This window comes from Meleagris gallopavo, chromosome 2 (assembly GCF_000146605.3).
Source record: "Meleagris gallopavo isolate NT-WF06-2002-E0010 breed Aviagen turkey brand Nicholas breeding stock chromosome 2, Turkey_5.1, whole genome shotgun sequence".
NCBI classification, from domain to species: domain Eukaryota; kingdom Metazoa; phylum Chordata; class Aves; order Galliformes; family Phasianidae; genus Meleagris; species Meleagris gallopavo.
In genome coordinates this window covers 52,306,041-52,333,678 of record NC_015012.2, presented here as the reverse complement: position 1 = coordinate 52,333,678, position 27,638 = coordinate 52,306,041, and the positions used below count along the sequence as shown (strand labels likewise).

The following is a 27,638-nucleotide window of genomic DNA, read 5'->3' as shown; positions in this document are numbered from 1 at the left end:
CGCTGCCTATTTGTACTGTGAGTTTCTAGTCTAATATGTCATTAGGCACATACACACATGTGAAGGATGGGGCATATTTTAAAAGTACTTTTGAAGACTCATTAGTGAACGTGCCTTTCAAGCAGTTTCCCTCGGAAAGCAGTTGCAATGGTTTGGGGGATTGACCCAACCATCGGCTGGGGTTTGCAGTGTGTGCTATTTCAGCTTTACTCAGAGGCTGCTCCTTTGCAGTCAGTCTCCGGAGTGTTTCCTGGATCAGATTTCCCATGTGATATCCTTCCTGCAAATTTCACCTGGGCTCCATGAAACAAGCTGGCTCCTCTCTATCTTCATGCATTGTTACCAGCAGTTGAAGGTTCAGCAACTCAAATTTCTTCCTTGCTTCTAGGTGACCAAACCTCAGGAAACAGCACTGAGGAATAAGCACAAAAGGGAGAAGAAATTGCAGTTTTCTGTTCTGTAGAGATGAACATTTGCTTGAAAACTTAGCAGTCATATTGAGCTATGAAAGCTCCTTTCTTTCTTTCTCTTTTTTTTTTTTTTTGGTGGTAATAAAAATGTCTTACCCTTATAGTATTACTTGCTTGTACTAGCAGTTTACTACCATTATCGTACTATGTTAGCCAGTATACTCTAATTATAAAGTTACCCTTTACTTTAAGATTTTAAATGGTGCAAAATCTCAGCTTCTGCTACGGTGGCTAATCATCCTCACTATTTAAGCCTCCCTGTTATTTGAACTTCCTAATACGTGAGTCTTCCCTTAAGTAAACCCCTAGAGATTCTTTGACAAGCAAGGTGAGAAATGTTCTGCTGTCCTTCTCAGGACTGTCCAAGCATGACGATGATTGAATGGGATCAGTCAACGAGATACAAGTTGGGCATCTTTGGTCAACATTTCATGATCTTTAACAAACAGAACAAGGACACATCAATGTTATTTTCTCTGTAATCCTCAGCTTCCAGCTGTCCCTGTTTGTTTAGAGGTCAAATGGCAAAAAAGATAGCGGGTGTGACATTAATGCCCTTCTGCAGCTTTCCTGTTCCTGGTGAGCTTCACTCCATTCATTCAGTGCATTTGAGCCCTACTCACCTTTCCTAGGCCTTTGTCCAGGATCAATCTGATTCATGTTTGATGTTTACAGCCCCAGAGTGTTTGGAGACAGTTCTGTTTGCCTGTAGGTATCCGTGCTTGCAAAAGATTGCGTTTTTAAATTAAGGTCTGGAGGAGATGAAATGTAAGAAAAGGAATTTTAGTCTTTCTTGAATTCGGGGTAAAGAATCTGCAATAGCTTTTTTAAGTGGCAGTTTCACTAGAACTGCTTAAAACTAAAGTGTGGATTTTTAAAACTGCAGTGTTTGCAGGTAGCACCTACATTTGCTGTAATTCATTAACATTAAAGATACATGTCTGTTCTTAATCCTCACACTTGTAATTGCACTGTGCTTTTTGACAGCATTTTGTACATGAACTCTTCTGTGCTATTGCTCATTATCCTCTTTTTTTCCTTACCTTTAGAAAAGGGCAGAATTTAGGAAAATAATGACCTATTTTATTGTATAACCACAAAAGAAGGGAAAGGAGAAAAGAATTCTGTTTTAGACAGCTGTTAGTGAAATTATTTTAACTACTTTTTAATTGGCAGGCTATTGAGTTGTTATCATCAGTGAAGAGCACATCGACAAGAAGTACCTAAAGTGACAAACGTTTCAGTGGTGAAATGCAGTTCAGAAGCTCTGCAATCATCATGCATGTTAAGAGCAGTTAAGACTAAGTGACTGGATCACAAGAATACACGATACAAGAGTTATCAAGGGTGATTTTTTGGATTTGAAAGTCTTTGTTGTCTTCTGTTTGCACCTCTGAAGAGGTTGTGGAGCCAGGGCAGGAGACCATTTGAGCAGCTTTGTGCTGTGTGGCTTTGTGAGCTATGCCTGAAATATTATTCTCTGTCTAGAGACCTTTATTATCCAGATGCACAAGCTTAGAAGTGAATCTTCAGGTCTTGCGTTGCTGTCAGTCCCTTTTAATGGACTCTGAAGGTACCGCACCGTCAATAGACCTCTCCTCTAATAGTGGCACCTCTCTCATTGACCTCTTGTAAAATGCCCATGCATTCCATTGATGCTGTTCTATGCTGTTTAAAGGGATGGGGGCGGAAGAAGTTGTTAAGAGATGAAGGCATTGAAAGCTTCCCTAACTGCTATATTATCCACCTGACATTCTCCAAATGCCAGTCATTAATTACAAATGTATTGAAAATCAGAGCAGATACCCGATTCAAATTATGTTACATCTGTGAGGCAGAGCACTTCCATCATCTTATCATTTCCCAGCCAAACAATTCTTCCTTCTCCATGCTTGTTAAAGGCTTGGTACCCCACTCTGTTTCCTCTCATTTGAATCTATTATCCATTCAGGGATATTTCTATTCCATGTCCATCCTGCCTTCTTTTTCTTGTAACTGCTACAAACTCACCAGTCCAGCCCTCCATCACTCCCCAGAATTACATGTCCCTTCTAATATTTAATGGCAGATCACAGCCAACAAAAGCCAAAACCTTTTCCACCCACAATGTGGGTCCAAGGTGGCACAGCAGGAGATGTTTCTGGACTCCCCAGTAATGCCAGTTATAGGTGAGCTTTATATTCAGAAATTATGTTTTTTTTTTCATTACATGCTTGTGTTGATGTATATTTTCATGCTTGCCAGCACTCTGAGATCTAGATGTCAAGTGTTGGGGCAGGTTAGATGCAATTTTTCATTCTGCTGACATTAATTGGATGAACAGACCTTCTCAGAAGGGGCAGTATAAGGAATGTGTATGGAAAAATGACAAAATAAGGACTTTCACAGCTGAATAAAGACAAGTGGCTGAAAATGTTTTTTATAGCTTCGGCTTTGTTGTGGTTTAACCCTGAAGGCGGCCGAGTGCCGCACAGTAGTTTGCTCTCTCTCCCTCTTCCCAGTGGGATGGGGGAGAGAATTAAGAAAAACAACGTAGAATTTGTGGGTTGACATAAAAATCACGAAATCACAGAAACATAGAATGGCCCAGGTTGGAAGGGACCTCAAGGATCATGAATCTCCACCTCCCCCCCCCCACATGCAGGGCCACCAAACTCCACATTTAATCCTAGATCAGCCTGCCCAGGGCCCCATCCAACCTGGCCTTGAACACCTCTAGGGACAGGGCATCCACAACCTCTCTGGGCAGCCTGTTCCAGCACCTCACCACTCTCTCTGTAAAGAACTTCCCCTGACATCCAACCTAAATCTTCCCTCCCTCAACTTCAAACCGTTTCCCCTTGTCCTGCAGTAGCTACCCTTTCAAATTGTTGATCCCCCTCCTGTTTGTAGGCTCCCTTTAGGTATTGAAAGGCTGCAATGAGGTCACCTCGCAGCCTTGTCTTCTCAGGCTGAACAAGCCCGGCTCCCTCAGCCTGTCTTCATAGGGAAGGTGCTCCAGTCCCCTGATCATCTTTGTGGCTCTCCTCTGGACACTCTCCAACAGCACCCTGTCTTTTTTGTCCTGGGAGCTCCACACTTGGACACAGTATTCCAGATGGGGCCTAAAAATATTTACCAGAACAGAGAAAAGAATGATAATTACAACAAATATGTATGTATGTATCGATGTATATGTAACAAGCGATGTACAAGCAATTGCTCACTACCCCCGACCAAAGTCCAGCTAGCTCCCTGAGAAGCAGAGGAGAGATGAACTCTCACCCCCTTCAAAACTGCTTCCACTTGATGTCATATGGTATAGAATATCCCTCTGGCTAGTTTAAGTCAGCTGTCCTAATTCTGTTCACTCCTAGCTACTTGGGCTCTTTGCTGTGAATGGCCTTGTCTCTGCAGTAACTGTGGCTGTCAGCGTGTTATCAACATTGTTTTTCTCATAGAACCAAACATAGCATCATACCAGACACTCTGAAGAATTCCATCCCAGCTGCAACTAAGACAGGCTTTCATAAGTTTCATTTGGGAATCTAAAACCATTTTGCACAACTAACAAACTAAGATTCACAACACTTTTCCAAAAAAAATGAGTATTGTTTCTACCTTATAGATGGAGGAACAAAGGTATTGAGGCTATCATTTGAAAATATATCCTGCTTTCAAGACCCCAGATTGAGACACATTTAAGCTTCATTCTCAGAAGCGTTAAACACCAACATTTATATTCATTCATTTGGTATTGTTCATGCCTAGAGCCTCTTAAAATCAAGTGCATTGCCTCTTGTATCGAATGGTCAAAATAACTAAAGTGATGTGGCAAAGATCACAGAGCTATTGCAGGGCTGAGCTGGGACAGGGACCCAGTTCCTTTAGGACATGTCCCTTCATGCCACATCCTGTTTCCACATAGTGAACATTCCCCTTGTATTCTTGGCCAATATGAAAAGCATGCTCTGCTCACTGAGTTTTCCTCTGCCATCTCAAATAATTGGGTGTTACAGAAGCAATATTAAGCACTCGGGTTATTGACCTGCTTTATACAGTCATTTTGCCTTTTCTTGGTAACCATCAAGAAGTTGTCTTTACATTTTTTATTAATAAGTTTCTTATTGCAAAACTAGCATGGAAAAGCAGTGAGAATCATTTGTATCACCTGTTTTTCCCCTGTTGTTTTGTTTTTTAGCATACAACAGTTTTGCCCTTTATATTAATCGAGATGAGAACAACACATCATCAGTATCCCAGCAGGAGCTGTGGACTGGCTGCAGTGTGCACCTTCGCTGTTGGCTATATTTTATGGTAAGGGCTGTACATGCTGTGTTTTCAAATCGTATTGGGGGTTTTGTACTGCTAAATTTGGGCACATATTTCATTATGGATATAATCACTAACAGATTCACGCTGCATGCCTCGTTTGGTCCAAGACCTGGGCTTTGTCTGGTTTCCCCAGATGCTTATATTTTTAGAAAGTATATGCCAAACCTCACACAACAGGAATTTGTTGAACAATCCCATGTAAGCAGTGGTCTTTCCAAGAGTACATTTTTTGACCTTTTTTTTCAAGCTAAATGTTTTTCTTGGACCTTAGTTTTATTGCTTAGGGGTTTGTTCTATCAAATAAAATTGGGAATAGGCAAATGATTTCCTGCATTAGTATTTACACGGCAACAGAAAGATAGAATGCTGCCTTTTTTTCTTTTACTAGTTCATAAATTCTTTCTGTAAAACTGATTGAAGAATAAGCTAGTAATCCGAACATTGCAATTTATTTAAAAAATTGCAAATGCTTGTGAAAAAACTAAACAGTAATAACCTTTCTTACGCAACTTATTTGACAAAGTTAATCTACTTTGGTCATTCTGACATTGCATTTTTCACTCAATCTTTGTTTTGCTAACAATGCTCTTTTGATACCATATATTGTCTATCCTTTCCACATTACATTTCATGACCTCCTGTTTATTTCTTATCAGATCACAACAACCCTCCCTCAGCTCAGGGGATGTTTTCCAAAACCATGGATAATATTGTTTTTTTGACCAGTCAAGTGAGATCTGACTAATGAGAGAGGAACACAGACTTTGCAACATTTCTTGCAAACAAACTATGCAACATTTCCCCTTGGTCCAATGAAAGAGAAGCTGTTATTCATACACATCAACATACATCAAGTGATCATAAAATGATGGTAATCTAGCTGAAGTGGGATGCTGGGTCCCAAGTTGCTAGTCATTCTGCCATTTACATTTACAAACACATATCCTTCTTAAATGAGAATAATATTTGCAATTTTAAGATAAGGACAGTCTCATGCATAAAGGATGTAATGATTTATTCAGCAGAAAGGGTGTTCTTTTAACTCATATATGGTAATGCATAACAGCTGTTTATTTACCACCTTTCTCCAAAGATGCCTAGAGATAGGATGGCCAAGTTGTTGTACATGTGATCTGACCTGATGATAGTGCCTGTTTTCTCATACTCACCTGAGTAGATACGTGGGATAGCATTCAAGAAAACAGAAAATTGAAGCAGTCTATTCTGTAAGTGAAATAAAACCAGAGGTGTCTTAAGAAACTGTTAGATTATCGGTGTGATACTCATACGTCTTGATCCTGCCTAATACAGTGTATCTACAACCTACAGCTATAAGTATAATATAATATAAAAGGAAATTTTAGGACAAATAAAGCACAGGAAAAAGATTCAGCATTAAGATATTAACTACTAAACTGATATCCAGTTACAGGCTACTGTCATCTCCTTTTGCTTTTGCTTAATGTTAGGCCTGCTCTCAAGCGATTTGCCTTCTTCCAAGTTGTAATTCCTCAGAAAATGGTGTGAGACAATGGTTTATTCTACCTAAAGGTCATCCTGCTAAAATTTGCAGTTACAGTTCTTACCTCTTTCCATGTTTATGGAAGAGATTTTGGTCTTCTTATGGGGAAGACCGGAGGCAGACACAGGCTGCAGGGTACCATCTGCGAGTACTGCATCTTCAGCCTGCAGTGTTATTGAAGCTTCTGTCTAAGATTTGGCTGAAGCTGCAAGCTAAGTCTTGGTTCATTGATATCAATACAGTGTATCTGATGTTCACAGGTTGGGGAAACCAATAGAAAGAATGAAAAGTATATCTTTTTTAATCCACCTCAGAGTGTGCCTACATTTCACAGCTAGTTTTCACCATCTTCCTACTGCTAGGTAATCACAGAATTAATTACCATAATCATTTAGAGAATTTGTAATTATATAATTAGGATTTGCTGCCCTTGTACGCTTTAGACCCCTCAAGGTTAGCGTGGTGCATTAGAAAGAGATGACACCTGCAAATGACCTAGTTACATGCAGCCTTTTGGAACTTCCTTCCCTTATATCTTTGTCCTTGGATCCCCTGCTGGTGCATAGTTCTTGGTTTATATTTTTTGACCTTGAAGTCAGAAGTCTGCTGTGTCATTTTTCTCTCAGACTACTGTTTTCTCTGAAGCTTTCTCAATATAAAATTGATAAAGTTGCTAATCATATGTTCTCAGTGTTTTACCACTGAATTTTGAATTCTCCCTGCTGCGGATGAGACCTTCTTACTGTACTGCACAGTTTATGTGTCAAGTCTCATTTTGTACTATAAAGACTTATACATTTTGTTATTGCATTTTTTCAAGTGTAGCTAGGGAAGAGCTTTGGGTTTGTTTCATATGCAGCTGAATCTTTCTTGTATGGAAGGGACAGTGAAATAGGGAGTTTTTATTATGTATGTCTGATAAATGAGAAAACAAGCAAACAATTCTGAATAGAATCAGAAAAGTTAGAAGGATATAGGTAAATAACATGATATCACCTAAACAGTATTCAGAGATGTATTATATGTATTATTTGATCTTAAAGAGTAAAAGAGTAGAAACCTTTTCTATTATTTCTACTTTTTTTTGTTTTGTTTTTTTTTTAATTCTATCCCTTCAGTCAGGAGAGCATTTGGGTGGGCACACTTAGTTCATGCACTGCCTGTGAAGAAGAACTTTGCGTTGCTTTCAAGGGACTGTGCCCAGGCACAGCATTCAGAGACCTGTGTTGCCTGTTGCACTCCATACATGGACTTTAAGGATGTAGGCCATGGGATAAGATGGGAAAGACCAATTGGCTTTATTTACTATGGCTTGAAAAAGTCATAATTTGTACTGAATTGTTAAATCTAGACTGTGCTAAGAAATCCTAGGAGTTTGCCAGTACTACCAGAAAATACTGCCAATGAGTGTATGGAGTTGGTTGTCGAGGAACAGAAAAGAGCCAGAAATGTGTTGCTCCTTGTAATATGAATGACCTCATGGCAACTAATATCAGAGCCTAATATGTCCCTAGAATAAACTGAGACGAACACATTTATTTAAAATTGCTTTCTTGTTCCATCTGCTTTTGAGTGCTTGAGGATGCCAAATAAACAGACCCTAAGAATCTGACTCTTCTGCTCACATAATTGCTAGGCTACATGTTTGGGATCAAAAGACTTGGTCTGCTTTCTTGTTGCTATCTCAAATCCACTAGGACTTGCCTCCACGTTTGCCAAGCTTGGACTTGATTCATTCTTTGATAGATCTATTTAAATATCTTAGATATCTTTAAACTTTTCTTTGAAAATAAAGTTTAAGTGACTTTGTGAGAGCTCTGTAGATTTGCTGAGGGAAAGCATTTAGATGGGATGATTTGCTGAATTCTTCTTGAATGAATAAAAGAAGTGAATCTACATTCTGAGAATTTGTAATGAATTTGAGATAGCTGCAGTCAGTTACACTGTAGGATTTCCAAGGTTCTCCATAGAAGGAGAGGAAGGTCAGAAATTGAGTATGTTGGCAAAAGGGTAGGAGTACTAGGACAAACACAGAAAAGAAGGGTAAAGAGCATGAAAGTAATTGATACAAGATGGAGTAGGAAAACCAGCATCTGTCTCCTACTCAGGATGCGTTGTTTGTCTGTGTGTCAAGAAGGGGCCATACATGCTTTTGCAAGCAAGCACTGGAGGGAGAAATTCAGCATGGATCAGGTGAATCAATGATTGGCAAAGACCAAATTAAAAATCCTTGAGACAAGCAAAAGAGGGTTAACAGAGAGCATGGGCAAGGAAATGTGCAGCTAATAGGTCATCAAGCTGAAATCATGCAAGTGAGTGGAAAAAGCTTGGAGGGGAAGAGGGAGATGGGCCTTCAAATCAGAGTGGAAGGGTGGTGGTGGGTGATGGATCACAGAATCACAGAAACATAGAATGGCCCAAGTTGGAAGGGACTTCAAGGATCATGAATCTCCACCCCCCCGCCACATGCAGGGCCACCAAACTCCACATTCAATACTAGACCTGGCTGCCCAGGGCCCCATCCAACCTGGCCTTGAACACCTCCAGGGACAGGGCATCCACAACCTCTCTGGGCAGCCTGTTCCAGCACCTCACCACTCTCTCTGTAAAGAACTTCCCCCTGACATCCAACCTAAATCTTCCCTCCCTCAACTTCAAACCTTTTCCCCTTGTCCTGCAGTTATCTACCCTTTCAAATTGTTGATTCCCCTCCTGTTTGTAGGCTCCCTTTAGGTACTGAAAGGCTGCAATGAGGTTACCTCGCAGACTTGTCTTCTCCAGGCTGAACAAGCCCGGCTCCCTCAGCCTGTAAATGGATGGGACAATGCAAAAGAGAGGAAGAGAGTTGAAGCCAGGACTACTTAGAACAGGAAAGATTCAGAAGAAGTAGAAGCAGCAGAAATAGGCCAGGGCATTAGCATTCCCTGTACCTTACCCACAAGAAGAATGGGAGAAAAACAGTGCTTTCAGGAGGAGAATTCTTCATGAATCCTCAGTATGATAGGTCTGACATAGCCATTATGGACTGTTGTATTCTATTGCCCCTCCATCTCCATATCAAGTGTTTCAGTCAAAGCAACAGTACAGTCAGTACAGATGACATGCATAGATAATACATTCTCACTTGCTTGTGCATCTCCTTAAAATACAGCACAAGAAAGCATAGCAACCATTGCTATATTTAAAATTAAATATTATTTATCAAAACAGACAACCTCCAAATCTGCAGAGTTTCTGTCATTCTAGCTAACACGAATTTCTCCTAATCTTTGTTCATCCCAGAGAATGCTGGCACTATGTCATACTGCGTATGTTTTGCATGACATTATTTGCAGGAGCAGTTTTCTGGGATTTGACATCTTCTGATTGCATAAGCCATTCCATATCAGTAGCGTAGTCCTATTGACCCTTGTATTCTTTGGCAACACTCAAACTGGTGAAGAATCCAGCATAAGAAATTGGAAAAAGGGGAGAGTATTGCTTTCATTTCCTGATGATTGTCTATTGAATTTATATTTTAGTGTTTAAAATTTCTTAACAATATAAATTCCTCCTGTAGATGGCTTACCCTGTTTGGCTGGGAATATAAAGAGCCCAACATCTTAAGATGAATGTAACAATTCTTATTAGATGTAGAGTAAGCCGTCGAATGTCTTTGGAGACAAAAATTAAAAATGTAAAAAGAATTGATGAAAATTTCCTTAAACATCACTTTTTCAGTATTAGAAATCAAAAGTAGAACAGTTTTATTCTGGCTCATTGTGCTCCAGCCTCTGAAAGCACAGGGTTGATCCCTAGCCTGTACCCACAAATGATTTGTTCATTTCAGTTTTGAATGACTCAGCTGCTGTAAGCCTATCACCTCCTTCGGGAGATATTCTGCAATTTAATAGTTCTGAGTAAAGTTCCCACTTTTAGCAGAAAAGGAGAGTGATACTAGGAAAGATCAGGAAATAAAAACATGGAAAATACCCATGTCCTGTCATTTGTTAAACTGTAGCCACAACAAGAACCAGCTTTAGATGTATTTCAGATTAAAGAATTGGCTTTCTCTTACCTCTGTCACCTGAATAGCACAGAAGATGTAGGAAAGGATCTGTGAGAGCTGCTGCAAGAAATATCCGGAAAGGCATTACCACAGTAGATCAGTGTAGTTATGTATCAAGGCTGTGACTGTTGCTAATGTCAGATGCTCCAGGAGAGGATTCAGAAGGCCTTTTTGGAAAAACCAGCCTATAAGAGAAGCTTTCATCTAAAACCCATGTAAAAAAATGGATGTTTGACCCTTCAGTCTTGATGTATTCTATACTTGGTACTGAAGCATAATTGTATGTATTTTTATTATTTGTATGGTCTCTTTACTTCAGAAGCTCGCTGGAGTTTTAGTGGGAGTACAACTGGAGTTGCCTACAACAAAGGAGTGAATAAAACAAACACAAGGTCCTATCAAACTTTTATTCTAGGAGGTTTCTTTAATCTTGATTTCAGTGATATATCACTGCAAGGTAGGGTAGATCATTAATTAGACATCACACAGAAAAATATTTCCTTTGTCATATATGAATGTCTTGCTTCTGAGTTCTGCTGTATTTCTCCTTCTGCTACGAGGAAGAGCATTTGGAGATCCTCAGCGATTCTGTGGCAGGCGTTATTCTATGTCATCTCATTCACTGCTCTGAAGAAAGGTTCTACAGCCCCCTGTCTAATAGTTCCTGCTTTCAGATCACATAGTACTGATTGTTGTCTAGCTGCAGATTTGGCTGAAGGACTCAACTTGGGAGGAAACAGATGGGGACTCAGAATTCAGACCACAAGGAACCAGCAAGTTGTAATGCCTGTGCAAGTACATTTAGAGTTGTGTAGCTGGCAGTCGTGTAGCCATCATGAGGGAGCAACCCCTTTCTGGCTCCCACTGCAAAACCTTTCGGTTGTCGCAGTCATCTTCTGATATCTACCTACTGAGCTTGCCTTTACCAAAACTAGGATTTGCACATGCCATTGTAACAGTTGCATCACTCAAAGCGATGCATAAACCACAAGGTTCCCACAGTTTTTTGAATTTGTTGCTTTTCTTCATTAAAAAAAGATCAGTAGCCAAAGAGTAAGAGTACACCTATCTTCTCTACACATAGTTTTCATTTTCTCAGACAGGTTGATTTAAAAATGGCGGACAGGAAGACTTATTCCTTTGATATATGAGATATACAACATCTACTGTATACTAGAAGTGAAGAACAGCTACAAAGTCAAGGTTTTGAAAGGTGCTTTGAAAACGAAGCAACAGTGTGTGTCTTCAAATTTCTGTTTTTTTTCTGTTTCCTACACCAGCTGGTTGAAAAATTCCAAAAATCACCACTTTTTTAACAAACATTTTAATTTGAATACAATTGGGAATATCTCCACTCCTTTTTCCTTACCAGTTCTAACCAATGGCAAAGTGAGCTGTGTGACCCGTAACGCACTCCTCTTTGCAAAAACACTGCTACATCCAGAAGGGCTGCCACAGAAGCCAAAACACAGGGAGCTTCAAATTTAATGTTATCTTCTCAAAAATAGTCAGGCCAGTGTTACCTTAAACTTTTTCGCCTCAATGTATTTTTGCCTTAACAACCCATTTTTCATACCTGTTCATTGACAGGGTCATAAATTGGATCTAGATTTGTGGTCCTAAGTAAATCTTAATGCATGCTTCCCTGTGCTTATCTAATAATGAGGTTGGACGGGAATAATGACTACTAGACTTGCGATGTTGAAGGCACTCATTAGCGTTAGCAATCAGCAATCTTGTATGGAGGCTTTATGGCCATGGTTTATCAGCTCCTTGTGTGGGGCTGTACTAGCGTGCGTTCAGCGGAAGCGAGCTGCTCAGAAAGGCCATCAGGTGAGGTTTCCATGGTAGCAGTTGTCCTCTGGCAGCTACCCTCCAAGGTGCAGGCTGCGCAGGAGCAGTCAGTGTGCCACTGCTCAGCGGAGATGAGGCCAACATCGCTCAGCCCAAATGCAATGCTCACTGGAAGGAAGGTCGGGATTGCTGAGTGTGTGAGGTTGCGACAGCCATCTCAGCAGTACTCTGTACCCCCTGTTCTCAGAGCATGAGTTCCTGCGTTGTGGCTGCACTGGTGACAGGCGTACAGCAGCTGTGTGGAACGCACCCGCAGCCTTGCCAAACAAGGCGACCTTTCTGGGCAGCAAAGAACAGAGTTCATACAATGTACTAGAAATTCTGAACTAACCAGACACAGCTGACATTCGGGAGCTCAGCAGTGACTCATTGGTCAGATTTAGAAAATGTTTCTTCTTTCCAACATAAGTGCATTCTAGTAAATGTCACTTCTATTTGGTTCGTGAATTTGAATACATAGGTGCCATTTAGAAGGTCCCTTGAAAAGTCCCTCCATAAAGATCCTTCATGGTACTGGACAGTTTCATCATGCAGGGAAGCTAAGTACGTGTACAGGGTAACGGATAATCATTAAGCAGGGATTCTATGCTCTCTGTGTGACAGGCGTTTATTATAGTGGTTTTGAGGAAACTTCTGCATTTCTGCTCTTCAGGAGCCTGTGGCCATTGACATAATGATCAAAAGTTTTCTTTAAACAAAAAGGATCAGCAAGTGAAGCAAATCATTTGGACATGGAAATCCCCATCAATAATTTTCTCTGCAGCTGCTGAGTCTTCTCTTTAGCTGTGCTTCACTGCACGCATCTCTCTCAAACTGATCAGAGAGGATCAGATTTACAGTCTTACAGAGAGATCAGCAGCTCAGAATTGTGAGCCTCGGCCTTGTCTTCACTGAGCATTTTTCCCAGTTAGCCACTATGATGCGTGCTCAGTTTTTTGGCAGCATTTACCTTTCTTAGCTTCCAACTGCTTGAATGTATGAGCTCTCTCTGCCCCCCCCTTCCAATTTCACCACTCACCATGTCAGATCTCTGTGCAGCACCTGTCCTTCAGAGGGTACAGACGTCAACACAGTCACACACACAGAAACCACATACCTAGAGTGCTTCTTCAGACTGCATTGAGGTAGAGCTTACACACTGTTTCTTGGGTTAATGTTCCAATGTTCTCCGTTGTAGATGAACACTAACAATGACTGTGAGAAGGGCAAGTCATCATCATTCCTTTTCCTTTATTGAGTGTGGAGCTGGGTGGAATTTTACCTAGTTAAAAAAAAAAAAAAGGTTTAAAAAAGGTTTAAAAAAGGTTTTTTTTAAAAAAAAAAAGTTTGCAAGCAAAAAATCATTCGATCACAAATCATACCAGGTAGCTGAAAGAAAAATTGGAGCAACCTATAAAACACAAGTGCTAAAGAAATCGTTGTTTTAAAGAGAAGCTGAACCATATGTCTCTGACAAATGAAGAAACTGAAGCACTTGCCAAGTGTGGAGAGGAAAGAAGCAAACACACAAATGTGTACAGAATGAAAACAAAATGCACCAGAAAGCAGAAAGTCAGGCTTTGTAGGAGAATTGCAGGAGCACTGAACACCTTTTGGAAGAAGAACTTGCTTGGAATTGTGGGAGTGTTGCATTCCCATGCTAACATATGGAACAGGAGTTTATATTCTTTGTAAATATAAATGTGGCATCAGAACCTGAAGATTGGATGACTATTCAGACTGAATTTAAAACAAAGCTGTAACTGTACAGAAAATCAGTCTTTGTTTCGTCATTTTTAATGTCTGTTCTGGAAGGATATCATCTGGGCTCTCCAAGAAGCTGCAGTTAATAGCAACTCGCTGTCCTTTCAAGTGATTGCTTTTTAGGTTACAGCTACTTTCGAAAAACAAGGCTGTAAGAGTCATCACTTGATGATTTTGTTCTGTTTCAGGGTGTGCTGGATTCACCATGTTACAGGAGTGTGGGTGTACCCACTTCTTGAACACCTCAGCCCAGGTGTCAAAATAATCTTTTTTGCAGCTGTTACTGTAATAATTAACATTTTCTACGTGATGGGAGAGATCCTGAACAACTACATTTGGGATACTCAAAAATGTGAGTATTGTTTTAGAAATATTAATTCGTGAAATACTCTGTCAGGGCTTGATTGTGCTGCCCTGAAAGTCAAAAAGATTTTTAGCTGGCTAAAGTAGAGGAGAATGACAGAAGTTCCATTGAAACTTCTTGCTTGCTCGCTCTTAAGAGCAGTCAAATGAATGGAATGGCTGCTGGAGAGCACTATGTGCTATGAATATGTATTCTTTTTTATTACTTCTAATACTAATTTAAGAGCTGCTAGCAATTACCTGAAAGGTTTACAACCCACTTGGTTTACAACCCACTTATTAGCTGATGAATCCATTAAATGCCTCTAGAATAAAATATCATTTTGTAGGAATGTTGTTAATGTTAAGCTTTGACTAAGAAATAACAATTTTAAAAAGTAGTATTCCCAGATATAAAGCGTCTTCTGCTTATAAGTTTATTCAAAGAAAATTAATATGTTCACATCAGTCAAATATTAGGAATGAAAAATCTCAGTGCAGGGTGAACATAGCTCTGTAGGCTGTACGTTCACCTACCAGGCCTAGGCCAGGCATCACCAAGTAAAGCAAAAAGGAAAATAAGACAAACACAAGCTTTGATCTATGAAAGATATTTTCGTTTGTCAAAGTACCTGAAGTAAGCAAACAACATTCTTAATCTCTGCAGGAGCAAATCACAAATGGAGTGAAATCCTTGCTCACTGGGAATTCTGTCATTGTATTCACTGGGCCCGTAACAAATTGTGACCATAAGAACAGTCTGCGTCCCATTTTGGGAAATGTAGTTTGCAGCTGTTCATACACCATAAATTCACATGGTAGATTTCTGCTTACACAGATCTGTTTTAACAAGTCCTGTGGTACTTGGGAGAGTCTGATTCTGGAAGCTCAAACAGTTTTACCAGCCATTTGCTCATGTTATCACCTAGATGCAAAGTATCTTGTTGGTTTTATGCTACGATCAGTGATCATTCTCCCAGTAGGTTCTCCATGACCCTATTATCCTCTCTGTCATTTCCTTGATTTGGTAAAAGACTACAAATCCAAACTCCTTTGTGGCTCAAGCACTTGCAGTCCGGAAAATGTCGTGAGTTACCTGCTGTTGTGCTATGCTGGAAACACTTTGCATAAACCTAACCTGAAGTGTGTAACATGCATACCACAAACAGCAGAAATTTAAAATAATGCCAATCTGTCACCTGGTAAGATTTAGGAAAATATTATTTGAAAACTGTACATTTAAAAGGAGTATTTGAATCATAAGTTTTCAAATTAAGGCAGTCTGCAATGAGATTTCTAGGGTGGAAGGGGGCTGTTTTGAGCTTCGGAGGTTTCTTTTTTTTTTTTTCCACTTTCCTATGGAGATGCATAAAATAAAGCCTTGCTACTGACAAAATGATTTGCAGTTAGGTATTTCCAAATGAAACTACAAATATGGTAGGCAAGGAAAAATTTGCCCTTTCTACAAGCCAGTGTCTATCCACAGTTTTGAGGGTATCTGTGTTCCTGCCAAACTATTTGATGCATCTGCAGCAGCGCAATTGAGAAGAAAGGAAAGAACCTCTTTTTAAAAGGCAAATAAAACAGCTCATTTAAAACTGTTGGAGGAGTTTCTTACAGCAGAAGGCTCAAAGCTGGCTCTGGAGCAGCCTTGTAAACCCACTGTAATCTTTTGGACCTAGCCTTTTGTTTTGGTTGTTAAACCTGTGACTGTGGCTCAGCTCAGGTCTGCCGGTGACACCCAGGGCCGTTGCCCTCAGGCTGCTGGCAGCATTAGCCCCGTTTGTTTCCTCATTGCTTCTTTCTACAAAGACAGCTCTGCAGTTGTGTGTTCTAACTGCACGTGGCTCTCACTCCTTCCCATCCTGGAATTAACTAGCTACGTTTTCACTGTGACTTTTAGTGCAACTGCCATCTATGCATAGATTGCATTAGCAGGTGATCTTACTTGTGACTAGATTTTCCTCTCAACGTTCTCAAAAATTACTCCTTTTTTGCCTCCAGTCCTCAGAGGTCCTTCGTTTCCAACATGCAGCAGGCCTGAAAACCTCCAAAAGAAATATTTTTATTTGAGATGTTTGGCAGAGAGTGCCTAGTCAGAAGAACAATACTTTTGTCAGATACCAATAGTAATTCATTGTCCAGAAACAGGCATATGAAATAGCTGAACGTTTTCATTGCCAGAAAAAACACAATCTGCTGCCCAACCCAGACGCTGCTCAGCTTAGAGGAGAGAAAAGTCCTGCAGCAAAGATCAGTTCTTTAAGGAGCCCTGTGCTCAGCACAGTCCTCCTGATAGCACTGAGGGACATGACCCTTATCAGAAGAGAGAGGTGCCCTACCAACACTACTTGATCATTTGTTTCTGTGCTGTCAAAAGAGGGAGATGTACTTGCAAATATTTAAAAATCCGAGGCTGAAATAGGAGGAGGGGCTTAAGTTACTGAATTCTAAGCAGAAATGTTAAAACTTGCATTCAAATAGAACCAGCTGCTTCTCCTCAGCTATAATAACATCCACCTTAATTTGCTCGTAGGTAAGCAGAGGAGTTGAGAGAACTAAGTGTTCCCAGTCCCCTGCAGCAGTCAAAGGCTGAGCATGCGGCAGGGGGTGAGGCTGATTTGAAAGTGGTCGGGACTGTGAGGTTCATTACTGGACAACCACTGCCATCAGGTGTGCAGATGCTCTTTTCATGCACAGCAGGTGAGGTAACACATGCAAGAGCATGTGAGCAAGTAGGGGAGAAACAACGGCAATATAGGGAAAAGAAAGATTAATGCTTTAGAAGAAACCTCTCTAAATAAACTTTGGTTTTATTCATTCAGAGATTTTTAAAAGCTGTTCTCCATATGCTTTCAGGTATTGAAGAAGAAAAGGAAAAGCCAAAATTGGACTGAACAATAGATGCAACATGGAGGCTTGTTCATGGCTCCATGGAAGATTTCTCATCCCCAACAGAGGTTGGCACAGAGAGGAATCTTTTGGAAATAAGGCAGATAATGGGCCTTCTGCTCAGAGCACGGATATTCTGGGGGTTTATGTGGAGGGAAAATTATTTTAGCTAAGAATAATAATTATGTTTAAACCTCCATTCCTATTTCTCCATGCTTGCATGTGATATACACATTTAAGATGTATACTTATCTCCATGGCATTCTCAACATGCTTTTCTTGAATCAAGTAAGCCATTAAATCATTACAGCTTTCCATTTCCACCAAGAAGAACAAGTCCATTCTTTGTATTGTTTGAGAAAAGCTTAACCAGATATGTCTAATATGGGGAGCAAAACAATCCAATGTATTTCAAAGTATAGTGTAAAAATGTATTTAAAGTTAATTGCATGAATGTATCTGAAGAGGAATTCAATACGACTGCAGTACAAACATAACAAGATGTGACAGATGCCTTAAATTAGTGATGCTAATAATTTTATCAATCCAGTAAGATTTTATTTACCATGTTAGACTATCTGAAAATGATGCTACTTTTCTTAATTATGTCTAAATAAAGATCAAGTTATCCCCAAGTTTCTGTTTCTTCATGCTGATTCTTGAAATTCTAGATGGATTGATGACATTTGAATTGTATGTTTTCAGGTTTTCCAGTGTCAGCTGTAGATGATATTATTTCTGCGGGAGGACTTTTCTTACTTTCCTAGTACAAGACCAGTCCTGCATTTCCAGATTGTAAGTTCTCAATACATGGGCTGAGCCATTAGCATTGTATCACAAGTACCTTTAAGCCTTCCTTTGGGAAGGTATGACAGCAAATGTTCAAAATTAGAGGTAAGCCTGTTTGTATAAGGAATTCAGTTCCAAAATACTAGAGACAGTCTAAGCTTGACAGAATTCTGTTGAATGTTCAGACAATCAAAGATGAACTGTAGTGGGCATGAAAATTGTGTAAAATTAAAAAAAGTGAACAGAATTATTTTCAAAAATTACCTTATGAAAAGTAACCTAAAGATCCAAACGTTCTCATGTTCACATCTCACGTGTATTCAGTGGTATATTGAGTTGTGTTTATTTTAACACACAGAGCACTTTAAAAGTCTATAATGTTAATGTGTGATTTTTATTACGAGATTCCTGCAGAGTTTTAATGTAACTTGACCATGTTTCTGCTTTGGAACAGTTTGGGGGGAAACAGATCTCATGAAAATCATGATATGCTTCCCATTTTTTTTTTTTTTAAATACACTGCTGTTTCTGTATATATGATTGTAGAAATGCTGCAGTAGCACGGTGCAGTGACTTTTAGTTGGTTTCCTTCATATATAAGGCATCTGCAATTACACTGCCTTGTGACTATCCCTTCCATGATTTACCTCATTTATCAGAGTTGCAAAGATTTCAAAGCTAGGCAAGTTACTAGAAAGTTCCTGGAAACATGTGGCCAAGTTGAAGGAGGAGCTCACATGGAATTGGTTTGGGTCTGTCCAGTTTGTTCACTCTGGCTTCACGCCGAATAAAACCAAGTATACTGTGCACTCAGATCAGCTTTGGAAGCAAATTAGCTGTAGCCACGTGGCCTTGCATTAGGGTTATTAAGCTCTGCTGGACCTGAGCTGAGTTGGCACACATGCACAGTGATTCTGCAACATGGTTACTCTATCCACAGATAACTGAACTTGATTGTAATAGATGGTTATTAGTGGAGGAGGTAAGATGTCTGTTGTTTGCAACAGGCTTTCAAAACTCAGGAAGAGAAGAAAATACAAATTCATTTATATTCCGGAGATCTGTGAACTGCTTAAAGTCACTGCTTCTGAAAAGCTTTGGTAGCATGTGAAAGTATTGGCGGACAATGAATATGCTAAACTATCCAGCCGTACTGTCCAACAGCAGCAGCAGCAGTGACACATGTTGTATCATGAGAAGATTAGGAGCTCGTGGTGGGAAACCCAAAGCACAAATCTTTTTGTCTTGTTACACATTCTTATGATTTTTTTTTAAATATTATTCCACAGGGATTGTTTGTTTCCTTCACTGAATTCAATTGTTCATTATGATGGAAAGGTATCAGATAAAAAATCAGACATTCAAGAATGCCACGCAGCTATATACATTCTGCTACAGCACACTCTGAATGTCACTGCTGTATTTAATGCTCAGCTGGATGGCTGAGAGCTCAAAATGGCTGTCGATGATAAGATTTCTCTTTCTCAGTAAGTATTACACCTGCTTAGGCAGAGTTTTTCTTCTAATACCATGTTGTTTTAGGTGAACTAAATACTAGAAATGTATTAACATCATAAAGACAGCAGAAACATCAGAGACTAAACTGATGTAGCTGAATCCATAGATGAGTGTCCAAGAAAAAGAAGACTCTCATTCAGAGGTACTGCACAGGGACACTTAAAATTGTCTTCCCTTGTATCTGTGAATTAATGAATATTGGGCACCTCTGAAAAATAGTGTGCCAAGCTTAGGTATCAGTTATGGGCTTAATCCCATGAGGTTGGAGATATTAGACAAAGGCAACAGATGTGACACAAAATGTGATAGGTTTCATTTGGCTCAAGGAAATTTATGATATTTGAAGAAGATCCAAACTCAATTTGTCTTCTCAGGTCTCAGAAAGTTCTCCACCTCCTGTAAGCTTTGATTCATAGTATTTAAAGTCAAAAAAATTTTAGAGCACCAAATCCAACCTATGATGTATGAACCAAGATATAAATAACTTAGGGGCCTGTCTACCCGGAGTGCTCTTCTAGACTCTGTTCATTCCCTTTAGAATTACACAATCCATCGTGCTGAAGAAAGATGATGGATGAATGATGACTGAAGTAGAAGTCACTTGTAAGCTTGCCAAATTTCAACCATCTTGGCTGAAATTGTCCCTGAAAGGTATTTCTCTTGGGAGAAGTTTTTTTGTTTTTTGTTTTTTTTTTTTAACAAAAAAATTTTGTCAGAACAAGTCATCTATTTCCAAATGAAAGTCTATGGAAAAGATGCATTTTTTTTCTATGTCTAGAAAACTTTTCTCTATTTTTTTTTGCTGTGGAACTGAGCCTTTCGAAGAAGGATTGTGTTTATGTTAGTAACTCTTTCTATTTAATGGGGAAAATCTATTTTGTACAAGTTTTAGAAAAAAAATATCCCTGCCCTTCCCTGTAGTACACAAATAATTCTCTAAAATCTTTATCAACTTTGGAAATGGTTCGTCTACTGGCTGAACAGAATTTGCCATGCAGTTGCTGATCTATTGACTTTCTCAAGTTATGCAGAGTTGACTTCCAAGATGTGTACCAGAATGGGGACCATGACCTTGGTTTCCGTGTATTGTCAGTACACCCTCAAAGCTAATGCAAGTAAAGCAGAATTCAAGGAAAGGAAACAAAGCTTTGAGGAAAACTTGAGCAATGAGTTGCAGATAAATAAGCTAAATGGAAAGATTTCCAGCCATTCTCTCGAGAACTGCTGTAAAATTAAATTATTAATATTTATTAAGTATGTCCTGGCTGTAATGAAAAACCACATACAAAGTTCTGTGAAGGAATCATTAGTTTTGTTGTCAGAGAAAGATAGAGCAGTAAATAAGGCAGGCTGCCACACCTTGAACCACAAGGAAAATAACAAAATATGGTTTCATCATTCACCGAGCACCATCCATCATGTGTTATGAATGAGGCAGAGGAAAAAATATTGTGATCATCTAATTAAAGGCAGTATCATAATTCATACTCACAAGGGGCCAAATTAAGGTTGAACAGACTGCCTTAATTTTGACATTACCTCACTCTGACTTTGCAATCTGAATAATATTCTCTCGCCTTAGTATAAAACATGAAAAAAGAGATTTTTTTAAAGCTGGTTAGAATGACTAACCATAGAGTTGCCATAAATTTCAATGTGACTATATGCCCTGTTTGGCTTTACAGAGCTCATCCTCACTTTCTGTATGCACTTGGATACCCCAAATAAATACGCACAGCTCTCATACCATTCTGTTACAAAGAAATCGCCATAATTTGTTAATTATTGCCACAATTTCAGAACTAAATTTAGTCTGTGATTTATTTGGCTTCTATGTGATAAAACTGTATTTTACTTTCTTTCTGTAGCAACTGTTACATTATTTTAAAAGGAACTGACAGACACTTTCCCCAACGTTATGTAGTTTGTTTCTCTGCCCATGTGAGCAGTACCTGCTAAATTGCCACTAGTGCACATCATATCCTCTTGGACACTGTGAGTAGACTGAAAAATGGCATGACAGTGTACAAGGCATATGATTTAGTTGTTTGTTTTGAATATGCTATTTCTTGACAACAATTTTTTCTTCACCTTTTATTTTTTTATTAAGTTTGGCCAGCCTGCAGGGCACTTGGTTAGCCTTTGAAGGCTCTGATACCATTAGGTTGAACACTGAAAGCTTTTAGAATCTAAAACTTGAGTTAAAATGTAGTCCTGAAGAGACCGCCAGCCTGAAGTTGACATTACTGAGGTAGGTGTGGTGCTCCTGCCCTGAGAATAAAGGAGCAAGCAGCGGGAGATGTGTAGGTGGTTGCCTATGAATGCAGCCTTGGAGGAGTTATGTTACTAATCCTGTCTTCTAATGCTTCTTTTTAATGTGAGCAGGGGCAAGTTGTGGTGACAGCTATTTTCCATCAGCAGCAACCAAAGAAAGCTTCTAATCAAATTGTAATGCATACTAGTAGAACAGGTCATATACACTGGGGTATCCCAGCTGCTCTGCACTGCTCCTGTGGTTCAAAAGCAGCTTTAGCCAGCTGCTTAAACTGGGGTCACAGGTGTTGCAGCGAAACCTGGAAGTTTTTATTATAAATGTGGGCCATTTTATTTGGCTCAAGATGTTCATAGGTGTTGTAAAAGTGCAAATGTCTTCAGTATATCTGATCATAGTATTACAGCTGGGTTGCACATACAGCCTTGGCTATTTCAGAAATCCCAGGAAATAGAAGCGTTTGCAGGCTTGATGGGTTAATTTCAACAGAGGCAATGATCTCTCTTTTTTTGAGGCAAGAGGAGCAAAGGGAGAATGAAATTAGTCTGGAAAGTAAACAGATTTGACTGTCGACATCTGTTTAGAAAAGTACTTAAGCACATGCTGAATTCAAAGCATATGCACAGGTGCTTCTCAATGCAGAGGCTTTGCTGAATGAGGGTGCCAGAGCACTTGCAGGTGGGATGCTTTCTGTAGTGCTTCCAATGACGTAATTAAATGAAAAAGCTTTTTGTGCTTAGAATGAAAATAGGTCTTTTGAGCACAGTTACTTCCTTTTGTATTATTAAATAACTCTAAGAACAGAACTGTCCAATTTACAGACCATAAACAACAAATAGATTTAATGTATATTCTCAAAAATAAGCAATTTTATTTTTATCTAAAATGCTCTCTGTATTGTCCAAGTAACAGATGGAAATAAATGGATTTTAATGTAACCCAGAAGAGCAAGTTGTAGTCTTGCTCCCTTAAGTGCCCTTTTTTGTTCAGACCACGGCTGTAAAAGGGTTTGAATCTCCACACCATAAATGCCAGTATGGAGATTGGAAAGATAGGCTACAGACTTCTTGGCCCACCGGAGGAGCTTTTTGCTGTTCCTTAGAGCTGTGTAAAAAGAGATAGAAGTAAAATAGCATCTTTTTCTCATTATCTGTATTGTAGCTAATCACAATGTCCAAGTTCAGCATGTCATACGTAGCTCATGTATTAAAAAGTATGTGTCTACGATTAGGCTGGAGAAGTATCTCTGCTGTGTGCATTCTAAATATAGAGACCGCTACAGTACAGTCAGTACTAGGACATAATATCTCTTTTTCTAATATGCAAACCATCCCCACACTATGTGTATTGGATATATAAAAGTTCAACACAGACCTATGTACACATCTATATATACACATATGTTAATACTGACACACATGATCTGCAGTTAAAACAAATAATGACAGATGTTAAATGACAGTTACTTGCTTACCGTGAAAAGAAATCAGGAGCTATGAAAGATAAAATTCTTGCTATGGGCAGTAGTTCCATCCTGTCTCCAAAGTTGCAGCTCTTGGTGCTTTTGCTTTTCTCCTTCCAGCAGTGGAAGGCTGCTGAGCACAATCTTCAGCCACAGTTGCCTATACTGCACTATGGACACATACAGATAACATTTACAGACTGTGCACTGCTTAAGAAATTTTTGCTTCTGCATTTCTGCATGTTTAATTTAATTTTGCAGGCAGAGCAGCGCCTGGCTAGCTTTCTACGTATAATTATTCTCATTTATTTGCTATGTAAAATAAAATAATTTGTTCTTATTTAATAATGGTTCCCAATTTGGCTTCTAAGTTTACACCTGACAGATGTAATAGGATAAAACATGGGAAGGTCATCTGTCTTCTGCTGGTGGTATTAAGCTGCAAACCATTTTCTCTAGAAGTGGCTTAGCAAAATGGAAGTATGGAGCAGAAGAAGGCAATTAAGTGCAAAATACTTAAGCAGCAAAAATTATGATAATGGAGGACCTCTACCACATGTATACAGTATGGCAGAGTCACCATTGGGCAGGTTATAAAGAAGGAATTTCTGGAATGATAATTTCTTGGAACAAGCAGCTGTGGAGTACACAGAGGAAGAGAGTGTTCAACCTGAAAAGCACAGGGACTCATCCAAGATGAAATCCGAGGTGAACACTGAGCAATACTGACCACAGCATTAGGATTTTCACCCTCCCTGGCGTGGGAAGGTACCTAAGCTTTGTACAGTGATCCTAAATATTGGAGAGGAATGTTGTGGAGGACAGGAATGAAAGAATGAACAAAAAAAAGAAAAAGAAAGAAAGAGAAAGAAAGAAAAGAAACACGAAAAGAGCTGCTGGGACCAACCCACATACCAAAGTGGTGCTACAGGCATCCTGAGGAGGAGAGGAGAGCATGTAAAATCGCAGGTTTGAGAAATAAATACTTAGACAAATGGCAGTATATTGTGATACTTTTAATGACAGAACCACTGGTGGGATACGCATAATTAGAGGCATACCGATGTAGTGGTACGATTATAGATTTATAGAAGCATCTAGGTTGGAAAAGACCTTCAAGTACACGAAATCCAACTATCAACCTGACCTACTTATGACAGCCCAGCTATTTCTAGTGTTACAGAGATTTTGGAGGGAGCTACACTTCTAAACTGGAGGTAAACTTACAAAGAGGTCCACTGAATGGCCGATGATACGATTAAAGCAAGAATGCTTGTCAAGTCAAGTGCCTAGTTGCCACTGCTGTTAAGGCTGCAAAAGTAGTTATATTGCACAGTGTTGCGGCAGCCTGTTTGTATAGGACCACATCATAGCCATGTGGCAGGTCTTTGTCTTCAGCAAGAACTCCATGTAGACCAAACTATAGTTGGACCTTGGCTGGAAACAGATAGAATATCCTGCTGTGCTTGTGAACACAGGTCCCATAGGATGACAAACATATTGGCATGTACCATAGCTATGGTTAGTGTGTGTGACTGGAGATTTCATACTAACTCAGTACAAAACAAAAACAACAAAAGAAGAAGAAAAAAGACGCCAGGCTTTGTTTAATAGAACACTGATTACGCAGGTACTGGAAGATTTCTAATTCAGCACTTTTACTCAGGATTTAGATTCTGCTGGATACACTTAATTTTTAAAACCCTCCACATTTTGCAGTTTACACATTAGCATAGCGTAGGACTACTTTCAGGAACGTATATCTGCAGATCTGGGGCATGAGCTGTTCTCATAATTTCAGTGGGATGGAGAGAAAACAGTTCAAAGGAGGAGGATGGGGGAAGGGATGCATTTCCATATTTTTTTCAAGGAATCATAAACACAGGCAAGAATGTCAATCATATTTCTGTCTTTAATATTGTCAGGAATACAAAAGTTCACAGAGCACATGTGTGAGAGGGTGCTGTGCTGCCTTGACTACATGATCTGCATGATACATGTCAGAAGATGGGAATGTTGCTATGGCAATTGTTCCCGTTCCTGAATACTAAGTTGACGAATAAGCCAGTCCACAATGAAGCGGGCTCACTTATGAGCTTATCTGCTTGGAGATGTTAAATATTTTCAGTTTTTCTTGAAGAGATGCATAATTTTCTGCCCTGGCTTCTTAAAGCTGGGTGCTCCTCACCTCTCTCCTCTCCCCTCCACACAATGTTTCTGTGATCTGGAAACTACTGAAGAGAGAGATTTAACCGAATTTTGTGTTGAGGGCTGTTGGGGTTTTCCCACAGTTTATTCAGTGTCCTTCAATTTCCAGCTTGATCAGAAAGCAACAAATAAATGGGTCTTCTTGCTACATGCTACATTCCCAAAAGCCATTTTGCTGCTTTGTAAAATTCTGCATCAGATTCAATCCAGATCATACTAGCATCTTCTCATTTACATTGTGTCCCTGGCAGGACAGCGAGAGAGGGACCGGTAGCTGTTACTTCCCCTACCAGCATTCTACTGTGCCACCCAGAGATCCCATTCCTTTCCCACTGTACTGCTGAGCCTCTCCCCCTTTGCTCTGTAGGTACTGTGGCAGGAAAGCAATGCCTTGCCCCTTCAAATTGCACTTTTGATTTCCATTTGAAATAATGTTCTCTTTTGCTTTCCTATTTGCATATAAATATATATCAAAACACCCGCCTAAAAAGAGAATGTACCATAAGAGCATGAGAATTTATTTGATGCTTCATTGTCCAGGCATTGAACAATAAAGCCAATAGAAAATAATCATCAGTCATTGGAAGAAACATGACCAAAACAGCAACATAAGAGAAATTTCCTGTCAAGTTTAAAATATATGCATAAATTCCAATAAGACCTACCACACTGCCTCAGACAAGTCACAGATTTCTGTGGACCCAGAGGTATTCACAAATACAGGACATCTTTGGAAACTGCAGGAGCAGGTGTTTTACAAAGAAGACTGACTTCCTGATGTAACATTCATTCGTTCTCTATAGAAACACATTCTAAGTGGAAGAATTTCAGAGCTAAGGCTTAACTGTGAAATGCTTATTCAGACCATCCAGCTGGTCTGAGGTTTCTGATACCCACCTGACTCAGGTGGAGTTTATCTCCTGGTGGACCACAACCACCAGGAGAGATGTCAAAAGTTTCCACACTGCAGGGCACAAAGAGGTGAAAAACATTTACTTGTTTTGCAGAGTAAGGACACTTAGTGCTTTACCACTATACAGGCCCAGGAATTTTAAACTATGAGCTTTCTTTCTTTTCTATCGGAGCTCGTTTCTACAGTTTTAAAGGACAAATCTGAGAAGCCACTCCTGCTTCAGGTACTTTCCACATTTCTGAGCAAGGAGACCAGAAAAAACAGCAGACAAAGATAATTTATTTACATAATTTTCTGCCCTGGCTTCTTAAAGTTGGGTGCTCTGTTCTGCACCAGCTAGAAAAGATGATGAGCTGCGGCTGAAAATTTGCTGACAATTTTAGTACACAGTGGAGCTCACTGCTGAATGGAGACCAGTACACACTGCTTTCTGATAAGCACCACCACCACCACATTCTGGGCAGGTGGCCCGGAGCAGGTGTGAAATTTGTGTCCAGAAGGATTGAAAAGCTTAGATCTCTCTGGGCAAAGAGGGGCTTTACCTCATCCTGCCAAAAGCTGTCTGTGATAGGGAAGCATTAGCCGGGACGTGACCACTGATGGTTGGATGAGATGATCTCAGTGGTCTTTTCCAACCTTAATGATTCTATGACAGCTTCTTTGGCCACACTGTTTGCAGGCTGCCGGCCCTTCAGGTGACAACAGCACTATCCCTTTGCTTTCTCCACCAGTGATCACTTGCTCACCCTGGGAAGAGCTCCTCAGCGTTCATGCCCATGAAAAACCACAAGAGCTGGAGTAAAATGAGATTGATTCAGAAAAAGGGTGCGAATCCAAGTAGTGCAAAACAAACAGTCTATACGACACGTTTCTTTCTCACCTCTGCAGAAGCTAATCCAGCTAATCCTTCTGTGTTGTAACAGGAAAATAATAAATACCATGCAACTCCACAGCAAGTATCTGAGGATGCAGGCAGCAAATAGCAGCTGTCTGGGCCTCCAGCCCATCCAGCACTGTGCGTGAGCAACTGCCTCTGGTGTGCCCTCCAGCTTTTTGCTGTGGTGTCTGCATGCAGGCAGTGACTTCAGGCCACATCTCATTTTCTTATTGCCAAATAAGCATTCTGCTTAGCTTTGCCTCCGTGATGTGAGTTTCCTAAATAAGAAGATGTTCTGGGAAAGAGATCTTCCTGCATGCTCTTGAAAAAAGATAAATAGTTACTTCTTTCAGAAAGCTTGGCATTCGCACAGGCTGCACTGACATCCTGTGGCTTAATTTCCCAGCCTGAAGT

General features: G+C 39.8%; 1 protein-coding gene across 1 annotated transcript in view; it reads left to right on the top strand.

Annotated features, from left to right (window-relative positions):
- The window catches only part of AIG1 (androgen induced 1), an 82,385-nt gene extending 64,565 nt beyond the window's left edge, over nt 1-17,820 (top strand). The window contains exons 3-5 of the mRNA XM_019613532.2: nt 4,651-4,766; nt 14,140-14,303; nt 17,153-17,820. Coding sequence (XP_019469077.2) covers nt 4,651-4,766; nt 14,140-14,303; nt 17,153-17,190 — 318 coding nt within the window. The 3' untranslated portion in view covers nt 17,191-17,820. The remainder of the gene's footprint in view (nt 1-4,650; nt 4,767-14,139; nt 14,304-17,152) is intronic.
- Nucleotides 17,821-27,638: the final 9,818 nt, after the last annotated feature.